The 19,180-nt window shown below is 48.9% G+C and overlaps 1 protein-coding gene across 1 annotated transcript in view; it reads left to right on the top strand.

Moving 5' to 3' along the window:
• Positions 1–19,180, top strand: part of LOC138258896 (rab GDP dissociation inhibitor beta-like) — a 134,960-nt gene that overhangs the window by 112,820 nt on the left and 2,960 nt on the right. Inside the window, exon 10 of the mRNA XM_069206209.1 lies at positions 18,918–18,972. Coding sequence (XP_069062310.1) covers positions 18,918–18,972 — 55 coding nt within the window. The remainder of the gene's footprint in view (positions 1–18,917; positions 18,973–19,180) is intronic.

Here is a 19,180-nt window from a genome sequence, read left to right as displayed (position 1 = left end):
CCCCCTTACAAGGAGGGGGATGACATTAACAAGTGGTTTGCTGCACTTGAGAGGGCCTGTGTTGTACAGGAGGTCCCTCAAAGGCAGTGGGCTGCTATCCTATTGCTATCTTTCAGTGGAAAGGGTAGGGATAGGCTCCTTACTGTAAAGGAAAGTGATGCCAATAATTTTACAGTTCTTAAGAATGCACTCCTAGATGGTTATGGCTTAACAAATGAACAGTACAGGATCAAGTTCAGAGAAACCAAAAAGGAGTCTTCACAAGACTGGGTAGACTTTGTTGACCATTCAGTGAAGGCCTTGGAGGGGTGGTTACATGGCAGTAAAGTTTCTGACTATGAAAGCCTGTATAACTTAATCCTGAGAGAGCATATTCTTAATAATTGTGTGTCTGATTTGTTGCACCAGAACCTGGTAGACTCTGATCTGACCTCTCCCCAAGAATTGGGAAAGAAGGCAGACAAATGGGTCAGAACAAGGGTGAACAGAAAAGTTCATACAGGGGGTGACAAGGATGGCAAGAAGAAGGATGGTAAGTCTTTTGACAAGGGTGGGGACAAATCTAAAAACGAGTCTTCATCAGGCCCACAAAAAAACTCTGGTGGGGGTGGTGGGCCCAAATTCTCTTCAAATCAAAATCAAGTAAAGAAACCATGGTGCTATTTATGTAAAGTAAAAGGCCATTGGACAACAGATCCCAGTTGCCCAAAGAAAAGCACCAAGCCTCCTACCACTACAACCCCTGCTGCTACACCTAGTACCCCTAGTAATAGCAGTGGTGGTGGGAGCAAACCTACTAATAGCCAATCCAAGGGAGTAGCTGGGCTCACTTTTGGTAATTTAGTTGGGGTTGGTCTTGTTAGGGAGACCATAGAGGCTGTGTTAGTCTCTGAGGGGGCCATTGATTTGGCCACCTTGGTTGCTTGTCCCCTTAATATGGATAAGTACAAGCAACTTCCCCTAATAAATGGTGTTGAGGTTCAGGCCTACAGGGACACAGGTGCCAGTGTTACCATGGTAATAGAGAAACTGGTCCACCCTGAACAACACCTACTTGGTCACCAGTACCAAGTGACTGATGCTCATAACAACACTCTTAGCCACCCCATGGCTGTTGTGAATCTCAACTGGGGGGGGGGCGGGGGGGATAACCGGTCCAAAGAAAGTTGTGGTTGCCTCAGATTTACCTGTAGACTGTCTACTAGGGAACGATTTAGAGACATCAGCTTGGGCAGAAGTGGAGTTGGAGGCTCATGCAGCAATGCTGGGCATTCCAGGGCATATTTTTGCTTTAACCAGGGCTCAGGCCAAAAAGCAAAAAGGACAGGGTGACTTGGATCCTGGAAGAATGGACCAAGTGCTCCCTAAAGCTAGGGTTAGTAAAGGTAAAACACTACCTACTATCCCTCCCTCTACAGTGGATTCAACTTCTGAGGAAGAAGAATTTCCACCCTGTGCAGAAACTACACCAGAGGAGCTGGAAGCAGACACTGCTGAGCTTTTGGGTGGAGGGGGGCCTGCCAGGGAGGAGCTGAGTGTGGCACAGCAGACCTGTCCCACACTAGAGGGTCTAAGACAGCAAGCTGTCAAACAAGCAAATGGGGATGTCAGTGACTCTCACAGAGTTTACTGGGAGGACAACCTCTTGTATACTGAAGCAAAGGATCCAAAACCTGGAGGTGCCAGGAGATTGGTGATTCCTCAGCAATACAGAGAGTTCCTCCGAACTCTAGCCCACGACATTCCCTTGGCTGGACATTTAGGGCAAATGAAAACTTGGGACAGGCTTGTCCCCTTGTTTCATTGGCCTAGAATGTCAGAGGACACAAAGGAATTTTGTAAGTCCTGTGAAACCTGTCAAGCCAGTGGCAAAACAGGTGGCACTCCAAAGGCTCCCCTTATTCCACTGCCTGTGGTTGGGGTCCCCTTTGAAAGGGTAGGGGTTGACATAGTTGGCCCCCTTGACCCTCCTACTGCTTCAGGCAATAGGTTTATCTTGGTGGTAGTGGACCATGCCACCAGATATCCTGAAGCAATTCCTCTAAGGACCACTACAGCTCCTGCAGTGGCAAAGGCCCTCCTGGGAATCTTTTCCAGCGTGGGCTTCCCAAAAGAGGTGGTATCAGACAGGGGAAGCAATTTCATGTCTGCTTACTTAAAGGCCATGTGGAAGGAATGTGGTGTTACATACAAGTTCACCACACCCTATCATCCACAAACAAATGGACTGGTGTAAGGAAATGCCTCCTTGGCATGGTTACCCCCTGACTTTTTGCCTTTGCTGATGCTAAGTTTTGAATTGAAAGTGTGCTGAGGCCTGCTAACCAGGCCCCAGCACCAGTGTTCTTTCCCTAACCTGTACTTTTGATTCCACAATTGGCACACCCTGGCATCCAGGTAAGTCCCTTGTAACTGGTACCCCTGGTACCAAGGGCCCTGATGCCAGGGAAGGTCTCTAAGGGCTGCAGCATATCCTATGCCACCCTGGGGACCCCTCACTCAGCACAGACACACTGCTTGTCAGCTTGTGTGTGCTGATGAGAACAAAACGAGTAAGTCGACATGGCACTCCCCTCAGGGTGCCATGCCAACCTCACACTGCCTATGCAGTATAGATAAGTCACCCCTCTAGTAGGCCTTACAGCCCTAAGGCAGGGTGCACTATACCATAGGTGAGGGCACCAGTACATGAGTACTGTGCCCCTACAGTGTCTAAGCCAAACCTTAGACATTGTAAGTGCAGGGTAGCCATAAGAGTATATGGTCTGGGAGTCTGTCAAACACGGACTCCACCGCACCATAATGGCTACACTGAAAACTGGGAAGTTTGGTATCAAACTTCTTAGCACAATAAATGCACACTGATGCCAGTGTACATTTTATTGTAAAATACACCCCAGAGGGCACCTTAGAGGTGCCCCCTGAAACCTTAACCGACTTTCTGTGTAGGCTGACTAGTTCCAGCAGCCTGCCCCAACCGAGACATGTTGCTGGCCCCATGGGGAGAGTGCCTTTGTCACTCTGAGGCCAGTAACAAAGCCTGCACTGGGTGGAGATGCTAACACCTCCCCCAGGCAGGAGCTGTCACACCTGGCGGTGAGCCTCAAAGGCTCACCCCTTTGTGCCAGCACCGCAGGACACTCCAGCTAGTGGAGTTGCCCGCCCCCTCCGGCCACGGCCCCCACTTTTGGCGGCAAGGCCAGAGAAAATAATGAGAATAACAAGGAGGAGTCACTGGCCAGTCAGGACAGCCCCTAAGGTGTCCTGAGCTGAAGTGACTCTAACTTTTAGAAATCCTCCATCTTGCAGATGGAGGATTCCCCAATAGGATTAGGGATGTGACCCCCTCCCTTTGGGAGGAGGCACAAAGAGGGTGTACCCACCCTCAGGGCTAGTAGCCATTGGCTACTAACCCCCCAGACCTAAACACGCCCTTAAATTTAGTATTTAAGGGCTTCCCTGAACCTAAGAATTGAGATTCCTGCAACTTACCTGAAGAAGAAGACTGCTGAGCTGAAAAACCCCTGCAGAGGAAGAACAGAAGACACCAACTGCTTTGGCCCCAGTCCTACCGGCCTGTCTCCTGCCTTCCAAAGAAACCTGCTCCAGCGACGCTTTCCAAGGGGCCAGCGACCTCTGAAACCTCTGAGGACTGCCCGACTTCGAGAAAGGCAAGAAACTACTGAGGACAGCGGCCCTGCTCCAAAAGAACTGCAACTTTGTTTCAAGTAGCAGATTTAAAGACCCCTGCAACTCCCTGCAAGTAGCGTGAGACTTGCAACACTGCACCCGGCGACCCCGACTCGACTGGTGGAGAAACAACGCTTCAGGGAGGACCCTCCGGCGACTCAGAGTCCGTGAGTAACCAAAGTTGTCCCCCCTGAGCCCCTACAGCGACGCCTGCAGAGGGAATCCCGAGGCTCCCCCTGACCGCGACTGCCTGAACTCCATTTCCCAACGGCTGGAAAAGACCCTGCACCCGCAGCCCCCAGCACCTAAAGGAACGGAACTCCTGTGCAGGAGTGACCCCCAGGAGGCCCTCTCCCTTGCCCAGGTGGTGGCTACCCCGAGGAGCCCCCCTCTTGCCTGCCTGCAACGCTGAAGAGATCCCTTGGTCTCTCATTGAAAACCATTGAAAACCCGACGCGTGTTTGCACACTGCACCCGGCCGCCCTCGCGCTGCTGAGGGTGTACTTTCTGTGCTGACTTGTGTCCCCCCCGGTGCCCTACAAAACCCCCCTGGTCTGCCCTCCGAAGACGCGGGTACTTACCTGCTGGCAGACCGGAACCGGGGCACCCCCTTCTCTCCATTGAAGCCTATGCGTTTTGGGCACCTCTTTGACCTCTGCACCTGACCGGCCCTGAGCTGCTGGTGTGGTAACTTTGGGGTTGCTCTGAACCCCCAACGGTGGGCTACCTTGGACCCAAACCTGAGACTTGTAAGTGATTTACTTACCTGACAAAACTAACAAAAAATACCTCCCCCAGGAACTGTGAAAATTGCACTGTGTCCACTTTTAAAACAGCTTATTGTGTTTTATGTAAAAAGTATACATGCTAATGTAATGATTCAAAGTTCATAAAGTACTTACCTGCAATACCTTTCAAATGAGATATTACATGTAGAATTTGAACCTGTGGTTCTTAAAATAAACTAAGAAAATATATTTTTCTATAACAAAACCTATTGGCTGGATTTGTCTCTGAGTGTGTGTTCCTCATTTATTGCCTGTGTGTATGTACAACAAATGCTTAACACTACTCCTTTGATAAGCCTACTGCTTGACCACACTACCACAAAATAGAGCATTAGTATTATCTCTTTTTGCCACTATCTTACCTCTAAGGGGAACCCTTGGACTCTGTGCATACTATTCCTTACTTTGAAATAGTGCATACAGAGCCAACTTCCTACATTGGTGGATCAGCAGTGGGGTACAAGACTTTGCATTTGCTGGACTACTCAGCCAATACCTGATCACACGACAAATTCCAAAAATTGTCATTAGAAGTTGATTTTTTGCAATTTGAAATTTTTCTAAATTCTTTAAAGTCCTGCTAGGGCCTTGTGTTAGTCCCTGTTAGCATTGCTTTTAGAGTTTAAAAGTTTGTGAAAGTTTGAATTAGAACCTAGAACTAGTTTTAGTTTCTTAAAAAGTATTCCAACTTTTAGAAGCATAATGTCTAATGCAGAGATGAATGTGGTGGAACTCGACACCACACCTTACCTCCATCTTAAGATGAGGGAGCTAAGGTCACTCTATACACTAAAGAAAATAGTAATGGGCCCCAGACCTTCCAAACTACAACTCCAGGAGCTTTTGGCAGAGTTTGAAAGAGCCAACCCCTCTGAGGATGGCAACACAGAGGATGATGATAGTGACTTGGAGGGTGATTCCCCCCTACCAGTCCTATCTAGGGAAGACAGGTCCCCTCAAGCCCTGACTCCACAAATCATAGTCAGAGATGCTGGTTCCCTCACAGGAGGGACCAACCTCTCTGAAATCACTGAGGATAACTCCTGTGAAGAGGACATCCAGTTAGCCAGGATGGCCAAACGATTGGCTTTGGAAAGACAGATCCTAGCCATAGAAAGGGAAAGACAAGAGATGGGCCTAGGACCCATCAATGGTGGCAGCAACATAAATAGGGTCAGAGATTCTCCTGACATGTTGAAAATCCCTAAAGGGATTGTAACTAAATATGAAGATGGTGATGACATCACCAAATGGTTCACAGCTTTTGAGAGGGCTTGTGTAACCAGAAAAGTTAACAAATCTCACTGGGGTGCTCTCCTTTGGGAAATGTTCACAGGAAAGTGTAGGGATAGACTCCTCACACTCTCTGGAAAAGATGCAGAATCTTATGACCTCATGAAGGGTACCCTGATTGAGGGCTTTGGATTCTCCACTGAGGAGTATAGGATTAGATTCAGGGGGGCTCAAAAATCCTCGAGCCAGACCTGGGTTGACTTTGTAGACTACTCAGTAAAAACACTGGATGGTTGGATTCAAGGCAGTGGTGTAAGTAATTATGATGGGCTGTACAATTTATTTGTGAAAGAACACCTGTCAAGTAATTGTTTCAATGATAAACTGCATCAGCATCTGGTAGACCTAGGACCAATTTCTCCCCAAGAATTGGGAAAGAAGGCGGACCATTGGGTCAAGACTAGGGTGTCCAAAACTTCCACAGGGGGTGACCAAAAGAAAGGGGTCACAAAACCTCCCCAGGGGAAGGGTGGTGAGACAGCCAAAAACAAAAATAGTAAAGAGTCTTCTACAGGCCCCCAAAAACCTGCACAGGAGGGTGGGCCCAGAGCCTCTTCACAAAACAATTCTGGGTACAAGGGTAAAAACTTTGATCCCAAAAAGGCCTGGTGTCGTAGCTGTAGTCAGTCTGGACACCAAACTGGAGACAAGGCCTGTCCCAAGAAAAATACCACTTCAAACTCCACTCCAGCTAACACTGGAATGGCTAGTCTCCAAGTGGGATCAACAGTGTGCCCAGAGCAAATCAGGTGTCACACTGAAGCTACATTAGTCTCTGAGGGTGGGGTGGATTTAGCCACACTGGCTGCCTGGCCCCCTAACATGCAAAAATACAGGCAGCAGCTCTTAATTAATGGGACAAGTGTAGAAGGCCTGAGGGATACAGGTGCCAGTGTCACCATGGTGACAGAGAAACTGGTTTCCCCTGGCCAATACCTGGCTGGACAATCTTATCCAGTCACCAACGCTGACAATCAGACTAAAGTACATCCCATGGCTATGGTAACTTTAGAGTGGGGAGGGGTCAATGGCCTGAAACAGGTGGTGGTCTCCTCAAATATCCCAGTAGACTGTTTGCTTGGAAATGACCTGGAGTCCTCAGCATGGGCTGAGGTAGAACTGAAAACCCATGCAGCCATGCTGGGTATCCCTGAACTGGTGTGTGTCAAGACAAGGGCACAGTGCAAGGCACAGGGTGAAAAAGTAGAGCTGGAGTCTGGAAGAAAGGCCCAGCCTACCAAGAGAAAAGGAAAGTCAGCTGGGAAACCAGCTGCAACACAGCAAGAAAAAGAGAACCTCTCTTCTCAGGAAGAAGTTCTGCCCTCTGAGGGAACTGAGCCTATGGAGCTGGAACCTTATCAGGTTGAGCTCTTAGGCCCAGGGGGACCCTCAAGGGAAGAGCTGTGTAAGGGACAAGAAACCTGTCCCTCTCTTGAAGGCCTTCGGCAGCAAGCTGCTGAAGAGTCCAAAGGCAAGAAAAATGGAACACATAGGGTCTATTGGGAAGATGGACTCCTGTACACTGAGGCAAGAGATCCCAAACCTGGTGCCACTAGGAGAGTGGTAGTGCCTCAGGGTTTCAGAGAGTTTATTCTGACCTTAGCCCATGATATTCCCCTTGCTGGGCATTTGGGACAAACCAAGACGTGGGAGAGGTTAGTCAACCACTTCTACTGGCCCAATATGTCCCAGAAGGTTAAGGAGTTTTGCCTCTCCTGCCCCACCTGTCAAGCCAGTGGTAAGACAGGTGGGCATCCAAAGGCCCCCCTCATTCCACTTCCAGTGGTGGGGGTCCCCTTTGAAAGAGTGGGTGTGGACATAGTTGGTCCACTAGAACCTCCCACAGCCTCAGGAAATATGTACATCCTAGTAGTAGTGGATCATGCTACTAGGTATCCTGAAGCTATTCCCCTTAGGTCGACTACTGCCCCTGCAGTAGCCAAGGCCCTCATTGGTATCTTTACCAGAGTGGGCTTCCCTAAAGAGGTGGTGTCTGACAGAGGTACCAACTTCATGTCAGCATACCTAAAACACATGTGGAATGAGTGTGGAGTGACTTATAAATTCACTACACCATATCATCCACAAACTAATGGCCTTGTTGAGAGATTCAACAAGACATTAAAGGGCATGATCATGGGGCTCCCTGAAAAACTCAAAAGGAGATGGGATGTCCTCTTGCCATGTCTGCTTTTCGCTTACAGAGAGGTGCCTCAGAAGGGAGCAGGATTCTCACCCTTTGAACTTCTGTTTGGCCACCCTGTAAGGGGACCACTTGCTCTTGTTAAAGAAGGCTGGGAGAGACCTCTTCATGAGCCTAAACAAGACATAGTGGACTATGTACTTGGCCTTCGCTCAAGGATGGCAGAGTACATGGAAAAGGCAAGTAATAACCTTGAGGCCAACCAACAACTCCAGAAGTTGTGGTATGACCAAAAGGCTGCACTGGTTGAATTTCAACCAGGGCAGAAAGTCTGGGTTCTGGAGCCTGTGGCTCCCAGGGCACTTCAGGACAAATGGAGTGGCCCTTACCCAGTACTAGAGAGGAAGAGTCAGGTCACCTACCTGGTGGACCTGGGCACAAGCAGGAGCCCCAAGAGGGTGATCCATGTGAACCGCCTTAAGCTCTTCCATGACAGGGCTGATGTAAATCTGTTGATGGTAACAGATGAGGACCAGGAAGCTGAGAGTGAGCCTCTCCCTGATCTCCTCTCATCAGACCCTAAAGATGGCTCAGTGGATGGAGTGATCTATTCAGACACCCTCTCTAGCCAACAGCAGTCTGACTGTAGGAAGGTCCTACAGCAGTTTGCTGAACTCTTTTCCCTAACCCCTGGTCAGACACACCTGTGTACCCATGATGTGGACACAGGGGACAGCATGCCTGTCAAAAACAAAATATTCAGACAGTCTGACCAAGTTAAGGAAAGCATCAAGGTGGAAGTCCACAAGATGCTGGAATTGGGAGTAATTGAGTACTCTGATAGCCCCTGGGCTAGCCCAGTGGTCTTAGTCCCCAAACCTCACACCAAAGAAGGAAAGAGAGAGATGAGGTTTTGTGTGGACTACAGAGGCCTTAATTCTGTCACCAAGACAGATGCCCACCCCATTTCTAGAGCTGATGAGATGATAGACAAATTAGGGGCTGCCAAATTCTTAAGTACCTTTGACTTAACAGCTGGGTACTGGCAAATCAAAATGGCCCCTGGAGCAAAAGAAAAGACAGCATTCTCCACACCTGATGGGCATTATCAGTTCACTGTTATGCCCTTTGGTTTAAAGAATGCCCCTGCCACCTTCCAAAGGTTGGTGAATCAAGTCCTTGCTGGGTTGGAATCCTTTAGTGCAGCTTATCTTGATGATATTGCTGTCTTCAGCTCCACCTGGCAGGATCACCTGGTCCACCTGAAGAAGATTTTGAAGGCTCTGCAATCTGCAGGCCTCTCTATCAAGGCATCCAAATGCCAGAGAGGGCAGGGAACTGTGGTTTACTTGGGACACCTTGTAGGTGGAGGCCAAGTTCAGCCACTCCAGCCTAAGATCCAGACTATTCTGGACTGGGCAGCTCCAAAAACCCAGACTCAAGTCAGGGCATTCCTTGGCTTGACTGGGTACTATAGGAGGTTTGTGAAGGGATATGGATCCATTGTGACAGCCCTCACAGAACTCACCTCCAAGAAAATGCCCAAGAAAGTAAACTGGACTGTAGAATGCCAACAGGCATTTGACACCCTGAAGCAAGCTATGTGCACAACACCAGTTCTAAAAGCTCCAGATTACTCCAAGCAATTCATTGTGCAAACAGATGCCTCTGAACATGGGATAGGGGCAGTTTTGTCCCAAACAAATGATGATGGCCTTGACCAGCCTGTTGCTTTCATTAGCAGGAGGTTACTCCCCAGGGAGCAGCGTTGGAGTGCCATTGAGAGGAAGGCCTTTGCTGTGGTTTGGTCCCTGAAGAAGTTGAGACCATACCTTTTTGGTACTCACTTCCTAGTTCAAACTGACCACAGACCTCTCAGATGGCTGATGCAAATGAAAGGTGAAAATCCAAAACTGTTGAGGTGGTCCATCTCCCTACAGGGAATGGATTTTATAGTGGAACACAGACCTGGGACTGCCCATGCCAATGCAGATGGCCTTTCCAGGTTCTTCCACTTAGAAAATGAAGACTCTCTTGGGAAAGGTTAGTCTCATCCTCTTTCGTTTGGGGGGGGGGTTGTGTAAGGAAATGCCTCCTTGGCATGGTTACCCCCTGACTTTTTGCCTTTGCTGATGCTATGTTTTGAATTGAAAGTGTGCTGAGGCCTGCTAACCAGGCCCCAGCACCAGTGTTCTTTCCCTAACCTGTACCTTTGATTCCACAATTGGCACACCCTGGCATCCAGGTAAGTCCCTTGTAACTGGTACCCCTGGTACCAAGGGCCCTGATGCCAGGGAAGGTCTCTAAGGGCTGCAGCATATCTTATGCCACCCTGGGGACTCCTCACTCAGCACAGACACACTGCTTGTCAGCTTGTGTGTGCTGATGAGAACAAAACGAGTAAGTCGACATGGCACTCCCCTCAGGGAGCCATGCCAACCTCACACTGCCTATGCAGTATAGATAAGTCACCCCTCTAGTAGGCCTTACAGCCCTGAGGCAGGGTGCACTATGCCATAGGTGAGGGCACCAGTACATGAGTACTGTGCCCCTACAGTGTCTAAGCCAAACCTTAGACATTGTAAGTGCAGGGTAGCCATAAGAGTATATGATCTGGGAGTCTGTCAAACACGGACTCCACTGCACCATAATGGCTACACTGAAAACTGGGAAGTTTGGTATCAAACTTCTCAGCACAATAAATGCACACTGATGCCAGTGTACATTTTATTGTAAAATACACCCCAGAGGGCACCTTAGAGGTGCCCCCTGAAACCTTAACCGACTATCTGTGTAGGCTGACTAGTTCCAGCAGCCTGCCCCAACCGAGACATGTTGCTGGCCCCATGGGGAGAGTGCCTTTGTCACTCTGAGGTCAGTAACAAAGCCTGCACTGGGTGGAGATGCTAACACCTCCCCCAGGCAGGAGCTGTCACACCTGGCGGTGAGCCTCAAAGGCTCACCCCTTTGTGCCAGCACCGCAGGACACTCCAGCTAGTGGAGTTGCCCGCCCCCTCCGGCCACGGCCCCCACTTTTGGCGGCAAGGCCGGAGAAAATAATGAGAATAACAAGGAGGAGTCACCGGCCAGTCAGGACAGCCCCTAAGGTGTCCTGAGCTGAAGTGACCCTAACTTTTAGAAATCCTCCATCTTGCAGATGGAGGATTCCCCAATAGGATTAGGGATGTGACCCCCTCCCCTTGGGAGGAGGCACAAAGAGGGTGTACCCCCCAGACCTAAACACACCCTTAAATTTAGTATTTAAGGGCTTCCCTGAACCTAAGAATTGAGATTCCTGCAACTTACCTGAAGAAGAAGACTGCTGAGCTGAAAAACCCCTGCAGAGGAAGAACAGAAGACACCAACTGCTTTGGCCCCAGTCCTACCGGCCTGTCTCCTGCCTTCCAAAGAAACATGCTCCAGCGACGCTTTCCAAGGGGCCAGCGACCTCTGAAACCTCTGAGGACTGCCCGACTTCGAGAAAGACAAGAAACTCCCGAGGACAGCGGCCCTGCTCCAAAAGAACTGCAACTTTGTTTCAAGTAGCAGATTTAAAGACCCCTGCAACTCCCCGCAAGTAGCGTGGGACTTGCAACACTGCACCCGGCGACCCCGACTCGACTGGTGGAGAAACAACGCTTCAGGGAGGACCCTCCGGCGACTCAGAGTCCGTGAGTAACCAAAGTTGTCCCCCCTGAGCCCCCACAGCGACGCCTGCAGAGGGAATCCCGAGGCTCCCCCTGACGCGACTGCCTGAACTCCATTTCCCGACGGCTGGAAAAGACCCTGCACCCGCAGCCCCCAGCACCTAATGGAACGGAACTCCTGTGCAGGAGTGACCCCCAGGAGGCCCTCTCCCTTGCCCAGGTGGTGGCTACCCCGAGGAGCCCCCCCCTTGCCTGCCTGCAACGCTGAAGAGATCCCTTGGTCTCTCATTGAAAACCATTGAAAACCCGACGCGTGTTTGCACACTGCACCCGGCCGCCCCCGCGCTGCTGAGGGTGTACTTTCTGTGCTGACTTGTGTCCCCCCCGGTGCCCTACAAAACCCCCCTGGTCTGCCCTCCGAAGACGCGGGTACTTACCTGCTGGCAGACCGGAACCGGGGCACCCCCTTCTCTCCATTGAAGCCTATGCGTTTTGGGCACCTCTTTGACCTCTGCACCTGACCGGCCCTGAGCTGCTGGTGTGGTAACTTTGGGGTTGCTCTGAACCCCCAACGGTGGGCTACCTTGGACCCAAACCTGAGACTTGTAAGTGATTTACTTACCTGACAAAACTAACAAAAACTTACCTCCCCCAGGAACTGTGAAAATTGCAGTGTGTCCACTTTTAAAACAGCTTATTGTGTTTTATGTAAAAAGTATACATGCTAATGTAATGATTCAAAGTTCCTAAAGTACTTACCTGCAATACCTTTCAAATGAGATATTACATGTAGAATTTGAACCTGTGGTTCTTAAAATAAACTAAGAAAAGATATTTTTCTATAACAAAACCTATTGGCTGGATTTGTCTCTGAGTGTGTGTTCCTCATTTATTGCCTGTGTGTATGTACAACAAATGCTTAACACTACTCCTTTGATAAGCCTACTGCTCGACCACAGTACCACAAAATAGAGCATTAGTATTATCTCTTTTTGCCACTATCTTACCTCTAAGGGGAACCCTTGGACTCTGTGCATACTATTCCTTACTTTGAAATAGTGCATACAGAGCCAACTTCCTACAACTGGTGAAGAGATTTAACAAAACTCTCAAAGGAATGATAATGGGACTCCCTGAAAAACTCCGCAGGAGATGGGATGTCCTATTACCTTGTCTCCTTTTTGCTTACAGGGAGGTACCCCAGAAAGGAGTGGGCTTCAGCCCCTTTGAACTCCTATTTGGACACCCTGTAAGAGGTCCTCTAACACTTGTGAAGGAGGGTTGGGAACAACCTTTAAAAGCTCCTAAACAAGAAATAGTGGACTATGTACTTGGCCTAAGATCCAGAATGGCTGAGTATATGAAAAAGGCCAGTAAAAACCTTCAGGCCAGCCAAGAGTTCCAAAAGCAATGGCATGACCAGAAGGCTGTTCTGATTCAGTACCAACCAGGGCAGAAAGTGTGGGTCTTGGAGCCTGTGGCCCCAAGAGCACTCCAAGACAAATGGAGTGGTCCCCACATTATTGTTGAGAAAAAGGGAGAAGTCACCTAATTAGTTGACTTGGGCACTGCCAGGAGTCCCCTTAGGGTGCTCCATGTCAATCGCCTGAAACCCTACTATGACAGGGCTGATCTCACCCTGCTCATGGCAACAGATGAATGACAGGAAGAAGACAGTGACCCTCTCCCTGATCTCTTCTCTTCCACAGAACAAGATGCTCTAGTGGAAGGTGTAGTTTTGGCAGATTGTCTTACTGCTGAGCAGAAAGACCACTGCATAAATCTCCTGGGTCAGTTTTCTGAACTCTTTTCTACTGTGCCAGGCACCACTTCTTGGTGTGAGCACACTATAGATACTGGAGACAGCTTGCCTGTCAAAAGTAAGATCTATAGGCAGCCTGACCATGTCAGAGACTGCATAAAACAAGAGGTTCAGAAAATGCTTTAACTGGGAGTGGTTGAGCACTCTGAAAGTCCATGGGCCTCTCCTGTGGTACTTGTACCAAAACCTCATTCCAAAGATGGAAAGAAGGAAATGAGATTTTGTGTAGATTACAGAAGTCTCAACCAGGTAACTAAAACTGATGCTCTCCCTATACCCAGGGCAGATGAGCTAATAGAGACACTGACATCTGCCAAGTATCTAAGCACCTTTGATTTGACTGCAGGGTATTGGCAGATCAAGTTATCAGAGGATGCTAAAGCAAAAACTGCATTTTCAACCATTGGAGGGCACTACCAATTCACAGTAATGCCTTTTGGATTGAAAAATGCACCTGCCACTTTTCAGAGGTTGGTGAATACAGTCCTGCAAGGGCTGGAAGATTTTAGTGCAGCATATCTAGATGATATAGCTGTCTTTAGCTCCAGCTGGGATGATCACCTGGTCCACCTATGGAAAGTTTTGGAGGCCCTGCAAAAGGCAGGCCTCACTATCAAGGCTTCAAAGTGCCAGATAGGGCAGGGGAAAGTGGTTTATCTGGGACACCTGGTAGGTGGAGAACAAATTGCACCACTTCAGGGGAAAATCCAAACTATTATAGATTGGGTTCCCCCTACAACTCAGACTCAGGTGAGAGCCTTTTTAGGCCTCACTGGGTACTACAGGAGGTTCATAAAGAACTATGGCTCCATTGCAGCCCCTCTTAATGACCTCACATATAAGAAAATGCCTAAAAAGGTATTATGGACAGCAAACTGTCAGAAAGCTTTTGAGGAGCTGAAGCAGGCCATGTGCTCTGCACCTGTCCTGAAAAGCCCCTGTTACTCCAAAAAATTCATTGTCCAAACTGATGCATCTAAATTAGGGGCAGGGGCAGTCTTATCACAACTTAATTCTGAGGGCCAGGATCAACCTGTTGCTTTTATCAGCAGGAGGTTGACCCCTAGAGAAAAGCGTTGGTCTGCCATAGAGAGGGAGGCCTTTGCTGTGGTCTGGGCACTGAAGAAGTTGAGGCCATACCTGTTTGGCACTCACTTCATTGTTCAGACAGACCACAAACCTCTACTTTGGCTAAAACAAATGAAAGGTGAAAACCCTAAATTGTTGAGGTGGTCCATATCTCTACAGGGAATGGACTATACAGTGGAACATAGACTTGGGAGTACCCACTCCAATGCAGATGGGCTCTCCAGACAATGAAGACTCATCAGGTCATGGCTAGTCTTATTGTCCTTCGTTTGGGGGGGGGGGGGGGGGGGTGTAGGAAAGTACCATCTTGCCTGGCATGTTACCCCCATATTTCACTGTATATATGTTGTTTTAGTTGTATGTGTCACTGGGACCCTGCCAGCCAGGGCCCCAGTGCTCATAAGTGTGCCCTGTATGTGTTACCTGTGTTATGACTAACTGTCTCACTGAGGCTCTGCTATCCAGAACCTCAGTGGTTATGCTCTCTCATTTCTTTCCAAATTGTCACTAACAGGCTAGTGACCAATTTCACCAATTTACATTGGCATACTGGAACACCCTTATAATTCCCTAGTATATGGTACTGAGGTACCCAGGGTATTGGGGTTCCAGGAGATCCCTATGGGCTGCAGCATTTCTTTTGCCACCCATAGGGAGCTCTGACAATTCTTACACAGGCCTGCCCTTGCAGCCTGAGTGAAATAACTTCCACGTTATTTCACAGCCATTTACCACTGCACTTAAGTAACTTATAAGTCACCTATATGTCTAACCTTTACCTGGTAAAGGTTGGGTGCTAAGTTACTTAGTGTGTGGGCACCCTGGCACCAGCCAAGGTGCCCCCACATTGTTCAGGGCAAATTCCCCAGACTTTGTGAGTGCGGGGACACCATTACACGCGTGCACTATACATATGTCACGACATATGTGTAGCGTCACAATGGTAACTCCGAACAGGGCCATGTAACATGTCTAAGATCATGGAATTGTCACCCCAATGCCATTCTGGCATTGGGGAGACAATTCCATGATGCCCCGAGTCTCTAGCTCAGACCCGGGAACTGCCAAACTACCTTTCCCGGGGTTTCACTGCAGCTGCTGCTGCTGCCAACCCCTCAGACAGGTTTCTGCCCTCCTAGGGTCCAGCCAGGCTTGGCCCAGGAAGGCAGAACAAAGGACTTCCTCAGAGAGAGGGTGTTACACCCTCTCCCTTTGGAAAAAGGTGTCAGGGCTGGGGAGGAGTAGCCTCCCCCAGCCTCTGGAAATGCTTTGATGGGCACAGATGGTGCCCATCTCTGCATAAGCCAGTCTACACCGGTTCAGGGATCCCCCAGCCCTGCTCTGGCGCGAAACTGGACAAAGGAAAGGGGAGTGACCACTCCCCTGACCTCCACCTCCCATGGGAGGTGCCCAGAGCTCCTCCAGTGTGCTCCAAACCTCTGCCATCTTGGAAACAGAGGTGCTGCTGGCACACTGGACTGCTCTGAGTGGCCAGGTCCAGCAGGTGACGTCAGAGACTCCTTCTGATAGGCTCCTCCAGGTGTTGCTAGCCTATCCTCTCTCCTAAGTAGCCAAACCTCCTTTTTTGGCTATTTAGGGTCTCTGCTTTGGGGAATTCTTTAGATAACGAATGCAAGAGCTCATCAGAGTTCCTCTGCATCTCTCTCTTCACCTTCTGCCAAGGAATCGACTGCTGACCGCACTGGAAGCCTGCAAAACCACAACAAAGTAGCAAAGACGACTACTGCAACCTTGTATCACTGATCCTGCCGCCTTCTCGACTGTTTTCCTGGTGGTGCATGCTGTGGGGGTAGTCTGCCTCCTCTCTGCACTAGAAGGTCCGAAGAAATCTCCCGTGGGTCGACGGAATCTTCCCCCTGCAACCGCAAGCACCAAAGAACTGCTTCACCGGTCCTCTGGGTCTCCTCTCAGCACGACGAGCGAGGTCCCTTGAACTCAGCAACTCTGTCCAAGTGACTCCCACAGTCCAGTGACTCTTCAGTCCAAGTTTGGTGGAGGTAAGTCCTTGCCTCCCCACGCTAGACTGCATTGCTGGGTACTGTGTGATTTGCAGCTGCTCCGGCTCCTGTGCACTCTTCCAGGATTTCCTTTGTGCACAGCCAAGCCTGGGTCCCCGACACTCTAACCTGCAGTGCACGACCTCCTGAGTTGTCCTCCGGCGTCGTGGGACCTTCCTTTGTGACTTCGGGTGAACTCTGGTTCACTCCACTTCATAGTGCCTGTTTTGGCACTTCTGCGGGTGCTGCTTGCTTCTGAGTGGGCTCTTAGTCTTGCTGGACGCCCCCTCTGTCTCCTCACGCAATTGGCGACATCCTGGTCCCTCCTGGGCCACAGCAGCATCCAAAAACCCTAACCGTGACCCTTGCAGCTAGCAAGGCTTGTTTGCGGTCTTTCTGCACGAAAATACCTCTGCAAGCTTCTTCACAACGTGGGACATCCATCCTCCAAAGGGGAAGTTTCTAGCCCTCTTCGTTCTTGCAGAATCCACAGCTTCTACCATCCGGTGGCAGCTTCTTTGCACCCACAGCTGGCATTTCCTGGGCATCTGCCCACTCCCGACTTGATCATGACTCTTGGACTTGGTCCCCTTGTTCCACAGGTACTCTCGTCTGGAAATCCATCTTTGTTGCATTGCTGGTGTTGGTCTTTCTTGCAGAATTCCCCTATCACGACTTCTGTGCTCTGTGGGGAACTTAGGTGCACTTTGCACCCACTTTTCAGGGTCTTGGGGTGGGCTATTTTTCTAACCCTCACTGTTTTCTTACAGTCCCAGCGACCCTCTACAAGGTCACATAGGTTTGGGGTCCATTCGTGGTTCGCATTCCACTTCGAGAGTATATGGTTTGTGTTGCCCCTATCCCTATGTGCCCCCTTTGCATTCTATTGTGACTATACATTGTTTGCACTGTTTTCTATTGCTATTACTGCATATTTTGGTATTGTGTACATATATCTTGTGTATATTTGCTATCCTCATACTGAGGGTACTCACTGAGATACTTTTGGCATATTGTCATAAAAATAAAGTACCTTTATTTTTAGTATATCTGTGTATTGTGTTTTCTTATGATATTGTGCATATGACACTAGTGGTATAGTAGGAGCTTCACTCGTCTCCTAGTTCAGCCTAAGCTGCTCTGTTAAGCTACCTTTTCTATCAGCCTAAGCTGCTAGACACCCCTCTACACTAATAAGGGATACCTGGACCTGGTGCAAGGTGTAAGTAACCCTTGGTACCCACTACAAGTCAGGCCAGCCTCCTACAAATGGCCATAAGACAGGGTTGACAATTACACTGATGTTCATCCAGCAATCTGATTGGCCGCCATTTTAATCAATGAAAACAGGTCCGTTTGTTAGGCCTGTCATGATTGGCTGTCAGTAGCTGATCAGAACAACCCTTGCACATAGTTTGAAGTGCCTAAAAGTATTGGGTGGGCCTGAAATCCAGCTAGCAATCCGTGGACTTTTACGTGATTACCACTTGTAGTTTGTCCTATTTTCTGTTGGAACTGGAAGCTGATCCCTAGGAACATATAAGCCGTACTCAGACGAATCCACAAAAAAAGCTTGCTCAGAAAAGTGAAGGTCTGCAGCATAGATCAACTTAATAAAAATAGTCAAACAATTTAATCGCAGTTTTGATTATTTTGTTCATGTACGTATGGACTTATTTTTCTGCATTTGGTGGATGAGAAAAAACAAACCCATCCCCTGCAGACGTTTGCAGACACTCCAGCAGCCCAAACTAAAGAGGTTCACGTTAAGGAATATGTAAACAGAGGGAAGAAGGGTGTGTGGTGTAGGGTTTTTGAAGTTAGACACCCTAGGACCCTTGCGGTTCTGGGCGGACTCTAAACAGGAAGTACGTAATCTGCTGGGCGGTGTTAAGGTGTGGTTAGGAAAGTTATGATACAATGCAGGCAGTCTGTGATCGTATGTTGAAGAATAAAGACGTCTGTTGCAGAGCTCCACGTGTGGCGTGTTCATTTCCATGCTCCCGTGCTGGGGAAGATGGTACATGTGGGTGATAGCATCAATGTTAATAGAAGGGATAGTGCCACATGTTGCACTGTTACAGAGGAGGGACACGTGATAACTGAGGGTACTGCTATAAAACAGCAATAAAGGGGGGTGGAGAAGGGGAAAGATGCTCAGAAGACTAGTGTGTCTGCCTGGAGAGGGCAGTGCCTGGATGGACAGCCTCCCACGAGAAGGGTGCAAATAGCAACACTCAATTGATGAAGGAAAGCTTTGATGTACTCACAGAAGTGTCATGGTACGAGGTAACTGAAGGTAAAGTTGGTGACCTTGGAAGGACAGTGTAAAAACAGCAGATTGGCCTCGGGGTGATGAATGATCCTGGCATTCCCCACTTGTCATCAATTGTAGGTTTCACTGAACAGCATTCTTTGTTTTCACAGGTTTGTGATGATAACGGACCAGTACATACCAACACACGATGGGACCAAATCTCAGGTGACCTACAGATGTTTGTAAGATTCACATGTGTATGTGCCTGTGTGTGGGTGTGTATGTAGGAATGCAACATATGCAACATATTCTTTGTGGCAAATTATGGTGTAAATGTGGTGTATCCATTATTATGCGGTAAACGCTACAGTCACAGAATTGCATAAACCCACTGACCCTCGCCTTTGTCCATTGTGTTATCAAGAATGAAAGG

This window comes from Pleurodeles waltl, chromosome 9, assembly GCF_031143425.1.
Source record: "Pleurodeles waltl isolate 20211129_DDA chromosome 9, aPleWal1.hap1.20221129, whole genome shotgun sequence".
Lineage (NCBI taxonomy): Eukaryota > Metazoa > Chordata > Amphibia > Caudata > Salamandridae > Pleurodeles > Pleurodeles waltl.
The sequence above is the reverse complement of the archived record's forward strand: the minus strand, read 5'-3'. Positions and strand labels throughout refer to the sequence as shown.